The sequence below is a fragment of the Plectropomus leopardus genome, chromosome 24 (genome assembly GCF_008729295.1).
Source record: "Plectropomus leopardus isolate mb chromosome 24, YSFRI_Pleo_2.0, whole genome shotgun sequence".
NCBI classification, from domain to species: domain Eukaryota; kingdom Metazoa; phylum Chordata; class Actinopteri; order Perciformes; family Serranidae; genus Plectropomus; species Plectropomus leopardus.
The window spans coordinates 8,016,566-8,026,615 of NC_056486.1; the positions used below are offsets into that span (position 1 = coordinate 8,016,566).

Genomic DNA, 10,050 nt, shown 5'->3' on the forward strand with positions numbered 1-10,050 from the left:
GCCTGATGTGAAAGTCTCCTTGCTGACGAAAACAACATTGGTTTTCACATTCTTTATATTTACATGTTGACATGACAGTCACTTAGTCATTTAATTTCTTTGTCAAATTTATCAATATAATAGGGCACGGCCGTACTTACTGCTGAACTAAATGTTTTGTGATCACACAGTAGGGATAAAGACTATTGATGTTGTCATACATATGTTTAACTAATTACTAAATCAGAAGATGATAATGTGATGCTCCACAACGAATAGACCATAAATTCATCGTGATGACAAAGTTTGATGTCCTGTATGCCAGATCACGTCCTGATATGACACGTTAGGCCATGATATGTCACATCTTCTTAGGTCATGTCATGGCTACTTCATCACACTATGACAGGGAATTTGAGCAATCAGTTTGAGACTGAGAAAAAGAAAGATGAAAGTGCCAACAGAAGCAGTCTGGACTTGTGTGATTTGCTCAAGGGCACTTCAGCAGTGTTGGTGGACACTGGAGATGAAATATGACTAATTTGGAATACACTCAGCAGCTTTCTGGGTACATCAGCCATGTGTGTGCAAACACTTTCTTGATATCTGCAAAGAAATGTTTGTGTGTGTGTGTGTGTGTGTGTGTGTGTGTGTGTGTGTGTGTGTGTGTGCGCGCGTGTGTGTGTGTTTGTGTGTGTGTGTGTATTACCCTGAGGTGCTGTCTGTGTCCTGCTGGGTCACTCTCAGCCAGCCTCAAAGAGCTCTCAGCGTCATTCAGCCAATCCTCAATCGCCTTCTGATCCGAAACAAACTTCTGCCACTTGGAGTTGCAATCCTGCCAGCGCCTTGATGCGCAAACACACAAACAGACACAGATTGTTTTTCAAAGGTGAGCACAAAATGACTCAATATTCATGCAATCATGTGCATCAGTCCAACCACCTCCTTACTTCAGTCTGTCCTGGTAGAGCTTGTTCAGTTTGTCCCAGTTAGTATTAAGCAGGGTGGCGGTCTCCTGGATCCTCTGACCCTCCAGAGGCCGTGTTTCGGACACCATCTCCTCTCTGCGGGCCAGCGCGCCCTCCACTGGGCCTCGCAACTTGTCGATGCTCCCCTTCACATCCTGTGTGGTAGGTGACTTGTTAGCTTTGGACAAGGCAAGGCTAGCTGTTTCCCTCTTACAGTCCTGCTACGCTAAAGTAAGATAACTGACTGTATCTTCATATAAAAAAAAAACCAGACATTAGATTGGCATTAATGTTCTAAACTAACTCTCTGCAAGAAAGCAATTAAGCAAAGTATCATTATTTCTCCTTGTTTCTCTCCTGCAACTTGATTGGATGCTGTTAGATTAGTTCAAGCAAAGATCATCTGGTGAAATAAGTGAAGACTTGCTGAAAATAGATAGGAATGAATATGTTATCTGTTTCAGGTGATGAACTGATTGTGAAACACTTGTTAAATAACACACTTTTTAGCTCACCTGGTGAAAAGACTATGTCCTGGCCGCAGAGGCTGCAGGTGCATTTCCTACCTGCAACCCTTTGCTGCATGTCATCCCCTCTCCCTCCCCTTTTCACGCCTAAGCTATCTTGTCTAAATATCGGCATAAAAGGTCAAAAATCTTAAATAAAATATTTTTTAATGCTGGACGTAGGGAAAGGTAAAGTCCAAGTGATGTCAAGAGTCATCAGTGTTTAACTCTTAAGTCATCAAATTAGTGACTTGAGTGCAACTCAAGTCCAAGTCATGCAACTAAAGTATACGCCTCAAGTTCAAAGCCTTTCTCTCATCAGCATCAAAGCACAGTGTCCCACCCCCTGTCTGTCAGACCTGACTACTCTTCCTGTCACTACATTCAGTACCTCACTGAGGAACAGCTGCTGTACTTTGGTGATTTCTTTAGAGAGGATACTTCATAACCAACAATTAATTTAAAAATCTAATATTATATGATATAATTCCCTGTGAAATACAGTCTGTGGCTCTCAGACAGAAACACTAAAGCAGTGCTGACCTTCAGGCAGTGCTCTTGCTGAGGCAGATTATAATACGCTGCGGGCCAGTATTCAGGAGAGTTCAGCTTGAAGTCCGTCTCTGACACTGAACGCAGCAACGCCTGCAGCTCTGTTAGGTACTCCTGGACACCCACCCACCCACACACACACACACACACACACACACACACACACACACACAGAGGAAGGTGTAAACACCAACACACATATTCAACACAAACACACAAAGTAGAGAAGTAGATCACAAAAATAAAGTATTATGACTTCATACAATAAAATAAATGATTTATATCATGCGTGTTAATCTCTCTAACCAGGCAGCATATCAAGGCTAGTTTTAAGGTGGGGAAAAAATTTCAACCGAATCAGAAACGATCTGGAACTTCAATCATTAAGTAAATACACTGGACATGAACAAAATTCAATCTTAGAAGTAATTAAAAAATATATGAGAAAATCTAAATCAGATCGATAGTCGACAGGCTACATTTTCTATAAACTAAAAATTAATGTATTTATTTTCGTTTTTTTGGCGTGTATGATATAAAAAAAAACAATGCTACTTATTGTAGAGACAATTTAGACAATTAATTCTAAACATATGAAGTTCCAGATAGTTTCAAGACTGTCACATATCAAATGATATTTCACTGAAAATTCCTTATTCAAACACATAATTAATTAATCCCAATTGTATATCATGATCACATTTAACTAAACTGTAGTTATCTAAGCCTTTGATAATCAGTCAAATAAAGTCAAATAGTGTTAGATGTCACATCATCATGATACACAATACTCTGCATGGCAAATGAAGCTGCCTCTACCACTGAAGCTCCTATCTGCAGAGAAACTGGGGCATTAACACTCAGCCCTTTCATTGAACCTTATTGTTATTAGGCAATTTTCTTCTTCTCCTTAAATGACATTTTTTAGTTAACCCCAAATAAAACATGTTTTGGCATTATTAGAATCCTTACAGAACATTACTGGTTGTTTCAGGCCTCTGCTCTGGGTTTGCCTGGTGTGACAGTAATAACGTCTGTAATAGGTGGCGTGCACAAGCTAATTCAGTTGCTAGCTGATGGACTGAATTTCCTTTGCATCGAAACAACTGTTAAAGATTGTGAGCCACCTACTTTTTTGGCAGGACAAAAATATGCATTTGCTATTTCTGAATCATAAGAATGGTACTCCTGAGGTTTAGTGACGCACTTCCATAAAGTTTGGGGATTTAAAAGAAAAAAGGATAGTTAAAACCAAGGCAGCAGAGGTCAAAATATCCTGACTTTTGGTCGATTAATTTTGGTCAGACACTAAAAAACTACATTTCCCATAATGCCACCTGAATGCTTCTGTCCTTAAACCCTCCCTTTCAAACTCCACAAGCTTTTTGTTAAATTTTTAGTCTCTTGGCCAAAGCCAACATTATCTGATGACATCCCCCTGACATCATGAGGGATGTTTTCTTTGACTTGGCAAAGTATGAGAAGTGTAAAATTGGCAGAGTGCCCCTTTAACTGCCATATGAAGTGAAATAGAAGGCCAGAGTTTTGAATGTCCCAGTTTCCCTGCTGTCTATATATTCGCACTGTGTCTGTCTGCAGACAGAGAGTCTATCATACTGGGTTTCAGTGGGGTAAAGTACACACTGTAGTGGTGCAGATATTCAAGGAAAAGCAAAGATTTCACTGAGAGCGGTGCCGAGTCATCTGATCCAGACGGCTACTAAATCAATACTGAGGTTAGGTTCATATTTTTTAAGCCTGTCTTAAACCAGCACTCAAATGTACATATGTCTAATGAAAGTTAGTGGTTACAGTAAGTATATTTACTCAAGCACTGTACTTAAAGAGATGGTTCATCCCAACAAAAAAGTACATTTCCTCTTCCCTGTAGTGCTATTTATTAATCTAGATTGTTTTGGTTGAGCTGCTGAGTGTCGGAGATATCAAATGTAGAGATGTTTGCCTTCTCTCCGATATAATGGAACTAAACGGCATGAAGCTTGTGGTGCTCAAAGTGCCAAAACAAAAATACATTTGAAAAACTCAACAGCAACGTCTCTTTTCAGAAATCGAGATAATCCACAGACCTTGTTGTGAGCATTTTCATGTAGGGACTATTTTCTTTCTACCAGACTCAACTTGCAACCATAAGCGTGTTTCCACAAATGGACAAGAGGCTCGAGCTTGTGACAGCGCAAGATGTAAACATTAATGGAGTCCTCTTCTGCTGAGCTTTGACGTGAGCTCAGTGGTATATGCACACTTTCTTCTGTGTGGTGACACAGTTGGTGAGTGTCACGCTATAGAAAGAAAATAGTTCCTAGATGAAAATGCTCACAACAAAGTCTGTGGATTATCTGGAGGAACCAGGCACTCTGAGCACCAGGCCGAGCGCCATCTGGCTCAAACAAATTCTGAGAGAAGGCAGACATCGCTACGGTCAATATCTCCAACACCAAAACAACCGAGATTGATAAATAGCTCTACAGGTAAGAAGAAACGTATTGATTTGGGGGTCAACTGTCTGTTTAAGTATATTTTTTAGGTACTTTTACTTTGCATGAATGCACCCATTTTTGACTACTTTATACTTTTAGTGCACTACATTTATCTGATGGCTGCTTAATTAATACTTGGGTTGTGAGTACTGTGACATAAATATTGAATATTGAAAATGTTAATTTAGTTTAGTTTTTTAAGTATTGGGATTGCACAGGGATGAATGTTGTGTATAACTGATTTAACCCAGTGTGACAGACTCAAACATTACCATCTTTCATTTAATAAATCACATTAGTAGTAAAGGCCCAGACCTGCTCACACACAGAGCCTCCGGCTCACACATTTAAAATCTAATTTGGAGCCTTTATGACATTGTTTCAATGTGTTTGTGATTTCAATGTGTGTTGCAGAGACATGAGAGCAGAGCAGATACACACGATGCGAAGGAAAGGCTTAAAGTAGTATGTCTCAGAAAAAGCATCCTAAAATTGAATAAAGTTGGCAGGGTAACAATATAACAGCCCGTTACTGTGTGGGAATTAGATTTATTTCCCAGGTTAGTGGGTCAGAAATGTCTCATTTTCAACTGAAAGTTTGGCCCGAGCAGTTATTCTTGTCTTGTTTAGCTGTCTTTGTCTAGACTGCCAGCAAACACAGAATCCTTTGCAGCACTTTAAAACTGAACCAGTGTAGGCGAGCAGATTTTGGAATTGCCCGATGTTGCCACTCTTACAGATATAAAAATAGTTTTGACCAAAAAGGTTTAGGCCAGGAAAGATTAGAAAACTTAAAATAGCTCCCACTCGTGTGAGCTGCTCTACTCTTCTCATTCCTCTCCACCACTTGGACTGAATACACATCTATACTGTATTTGTCTTTATCAAAACAATTCTGCAAGAACAGGCAGCCGCATAACAGTGGTTACCTTTACAGTATGCTGCATGTCTAATGCTGCAATGATTCACTGCTGCTCAGGCACTGAGAGGAGATGAAGTGACTAAGGGCTCTATTCTGGTGCTGGTCTGCAAATAGGTGTGGCACAGTAAGATGGCCTCTCACTGAGATGCACTGAGGCCATTGCTTCTTCTAAAAGTTGGTTTAGTACTTTTTTTTATTATCACCATTCGAGCAGCACTTGGCTGCCAACAATTACTGTTGGCTATCTTGAAGTAGGTTAGAAGGTCAGCGCGCCATATTTTTGTTACATATTTAGAATTTAAATGTTTTTTCATGTTTAAGCGTTAAATCTTACAGAATTAAACCACCACTAATGATACTATAATTGTAATATTTGCACATGCACCTCCACACAGAGGTCAGAACTTATGCAGTCGGTAGCCATTGAGTGATTTGCTTAGGGTCACTTTGGCGAGGAAGACGCTTTGTGGACATTCATAACACAAACTCTAACGCCCACGGATACGTTAATTTTGTACATTATTTTGTGCTGGGGGGAAGTTGTGGTTAAGTCTTGGGACAAAAATCACCTGGTTATGATTAGGAAAGGATTATAATTTGGCTTAAAACACTCGTATTTGGTGGCACAAAAGCCAGTGGAAAAGCAGTGACGAGTCTGTGACAAACAGCCAGATTCGGAGGCTCAAATGTGTATAAAAAAAGCCATAATGTGTTGGTAAAAAATACCCAATTTTAGTGGCTTAAATGCTGTTGGGAAAGTTATGTGTCATAAAAAAACACCCAAATTCAGTGCAACAAATGCTGCTGTGAAATGTTGCTTTTTAACGCTAAAAACACCTTAATTTGGTGAAAAACACACTTGTTCTGTGGCTTTAAGCACTGCTGGGTAACAACATGAAGGGCTGACAAACAAAAAACGGTGTTGTTAGTTTCAGACATTGGTATGCAGTTTGGCAGGTATCTCGCCCAAGTGACACAGCATCCACCATCCCCTCCACCCTCCAATGACAAAAACGTCAGCTTATAAATTTTGTCACTTTCGAACATTGATAAAATGTGTATGAAACGTTCAAATGTAATGCATTCGTGGTGCAAACATTTTCTTCTGTGGACGGAGCTGCGAGTGAAGTGAATTTAAAGTATATTACATAAGTTTTAAATCTGTAGTCTGTGAGAAAGTTAGCACACCAATTACTGCTCAAGAGTCCTTAAGAAATGCACCAAAGTTCCCAAACAGCTCGAGCGGAGCAGCTCAGAGGCTTCACTGTACCACACTGAAGCACAGCAGCACTGAGAAAGAGTGAATGTGTTCAGTCTGCAGTCTCTTGATAAACAATGACAACATTAAATATGTGCTTCTCATTCCTCCCAGTGCGCTGAAAGAAATGTATTACCAGAATTTTGAAATCTGACAGCTCAGATGTGTATTTGCCCAAGTTGATACCATGTGGTGTAAGTGTACGTGGTTGATTCATGTGACTGGTTGACAGGATACATACATCTTCAGTGACTGGCAGATCAGGGAACTGCGAGGGTGTAATATGATTGGTTGGCAGGGGGCAGCATGCGGTAACACAGAGCCAGACAGGGCAACCAATGAGATTCAGACATGTGAGCGTGCTTCACATGTATACATCGGACATGTTAATGAGAATGCAGCAAAGAAAAACAAAAAAAGCAACTCACATTTTATTTTAGGATAAACTATCTAATTCTGTTTTAGATTTAAATAACTTTGTTCAAAGTAACTGGGGGCAAGAATTAGTCAAACTATGTCACTAGACTGACTGGTTAATGACACAGTTTCATGCTATCTTAAATGATTAGTTTAATGTGATCAAATATTTTTCTCTTATGGCAACAAATCTGACAAGACCAAAACCAACAGTGAATGTATCTGCTAACACATAGTATGAGTATATCAAAACGTAATATATCCGCTTCCTCTGTACCATAGAGCTCAATTATTGTCCCAAAACTATCAAAACTTCCTCCATTACCATGAACACACACACTGTAGTTTATTTTGACTCAGGCCTTCACATCATGCTGCCATGAATACTCACTAAAGCACCAAATGAGGAAAAATCAGCAACTCAAATAGTCCCCAACAAATACACTATTTCCTGCTGTTTGAGTAATATTTGCGAAAAACTACATTGTCCAGCTGCTTTAAGAAATTACTGTTAACTCTAATTACTGTTTTTCAAGATTAATGACGTCTGTAGGAACCAATGGGTTTGGAGCTGAGAGGCACAGAGTAGGGATGTAAGAAAGTAATAAGGGACAGACTTGGAAAGTGTTGGTTGTTGGTCTTTTCATGGGATTTGTTGAGAATAAGAGAAATATAGAATAACACCAGATCAGTGAAACTCAACTTTTAGCCCACAGGCCAGATTTTGGACCACAATAGGGTGCTGGGTTTCCAGACCACCATTTTCTAATTCACAATAAAAATGAACTGATCCACATTGGGAAGTTTTTGTATTATTATGTAAAAAAGTGTCAGAATTCATTAAAAAAAACATTCTAATAGAGTTTGTAAAAAAAAAAAAAGTCCTAAAAAAAAAAGTCCTTAAATCCTAGAAACACCCCTTTGTACATCTGAGCTGCTTTGTTTATTATGCATACTGATAAATCCTTATAAAGTCCTTCTGGTGTTTCGCAACAGTGGCCCCCAGGCACAGCAGGTTGAGTGTCCCTACTGTAGAGAAACTTCTTCTTTAACTGACCTAATTCCAGTATATTTCCCTACATTTTGTGAAACACGTTTATTTGCTTTGTTGTCAAGAGTAAGACAGAGAATTAATATCACTCTAATACAATCATCTCATCCAACTGTTGGTATGAAGGCCAATGTTTTTTCTCAAAATGGGCTGTGAAAAGATGTTGGTATCATCATTAACCTGTACTCAGCTCAGAACTGAAACTGTACAGTAAATTAGAAAATGCCTGATTGGTTGATAAAACCATATCTGTTTTTCATCAGTTTATGAGGCATAATGTATTCTAGTCAAAGTCTGACCTCACTGCCACCCAAACTCAAACTTTTTGTGTGCAGTTAAGATTCTATAACTCACTTTAACCAAGAATACCAAGTCAATTCAGCTAGTCGTTATTAGAAGATTTTCACGCAAATTTCATGCTAATAATTAGTGAAATCAACTGTTAGACCTCCTTGGAGGGACACACACAAAGTATTTAATATGTTTCGATCTTAGTATTAGTATAATGAGCAGGTCTGATTAGTATAGTTTACTCTGTTAGTACTGTAGGTATAGAAGTCGTGCCTACTGAAACTCACACATTGTCTTTTGAAGGGTATGAACTTGCCCTCCACCTCAACCCAGCGCGTGTTGAGCTGGAGTTGGCGGGGCTCCACTAGATTGGCGGCTCCAGCTTCTGACAGCTGATTGGCTAAGCCCTGCACCTCCTTAAGCTCCTCCTTCTTCTTGTCGAACTCTGAGCCAATTTCCTATTGGATGAAATCAACCGGGAGGTCACTTGCTATTGGCTGAGCTCGTTGGGTAAGCACAGAGAGGCATGTGGATGTCGAATAAAACACATTCATACACGACAAAAAATACATAATTAAAATAATAAAATATTCATTTACTCACTAGCACACACTCCAACAAAGACAGAACACATTTATAAAAGAGTCAAGATATCATGTTTGTAAGTGTCAAACATACACAAGGGATTCATACTGTACGTTGATAGTATCTCCATTTCAACAATCCATATAAAATAAGAAAGTGGTGCTATGATTAGGAGGCGCACACCGCCTTCAGACTTTATTAGCATTGAGAAGGAGTACAATCACTGGCCTTTTCAACAAGAACACAAGAGTAAGTGCAATGTGTAAACTGGGGAGCGTGAGCGTGAAAAGAAGCATGGAGAGACAGAGAGACGGATAGATGAGCAGACAGACAGACAGACAGACAGACAGACAGACAGACAGTGAGGAATCTCAGTTGCGGTAATGACAGGTGAGTCTGAGGCAAGCAAGTCAGACGTCCGCTTAGCGAAATGTCATAGTGATCATCTGAAAGTGAAAGACACACATAGAGTCAAGGTGGAGGGCAGAAAAAAAAGGTGGAGTCCAGGGTTTCTCTGTCAAACCTTTTCCCAAATCAGCACACTCAAAATGGACCTCAGAGGTGCAGCAACAGTATGTAGCAATACCATCAATGCATCAGTGCAGAATTAATGTGGATAACATTATGAAATCTCTGTTTGCTAAAAAAGTCTGTCTATCTCTCTCAAAATTGTTTATAACAAACTTTGACAGTATTTAATAGCTGTAATCCTATTTAGATGGAGTTCTGTTGGTTGACATAGGGTGAAATGGGATATTTTTCGAATAAATAAATATTTCACAAATAAGCAGAATTAAAATGTAATATGTAAAATACATAAATACTTTATTACCATTATTATTATTATTTCTAAACACATTTGCTTGTTATCACAACCGTGTTATTGCATAGTATCAATTATTTATTTCTACTGATGCTTCACGAGTTCTGTTAAAAAATATATGAATAAATGCTTAAAAAATGCCTTTATATCTACTTAACACTACACCAGATTTTCTTATAGTGAGTTATAAAACATATATA

The 10,050-nt window shown here is 39.0% G+C and overlaps 1 protein-coding gene across 5 annotated transcripts in view; it reads right to left on the reverse strand.

Annotated features, from left to right (window-relative positions):
- Positions 1 to 10,050, reverse strand: part of dmd (dystrophin) — a 317,286-nt gene that overhangs the window by 88,040 nt on the left and 219,196 nt on the right. For all 5 annotated transcript variants that reach the window (XM_042513263.1, XM_042513262.1, XM_042513261.1 and 2 more), the window contains exons 45-48: positions 8,730 to 8,900; positions 1,997 to 2,119; positions 930 to 1,102; positions 689 to 824 (exon numbers count right to left, since the gene is read on the reverse strand). In XM_042513263.1, the coding sequence (XP_042369197.1) occupies positions 689 to 824; positions 930 to 1,102; positions 1,997 to 2,119; positions 8,730 to 8,900 (603 nt within the window). The remainder of the gene's footprint in view (positions 1 to 688; positions 825 to 929; positions 1,103 to 1,996; positions 2,120 to 8,729; positions 8,901 to 10,050) is intronic.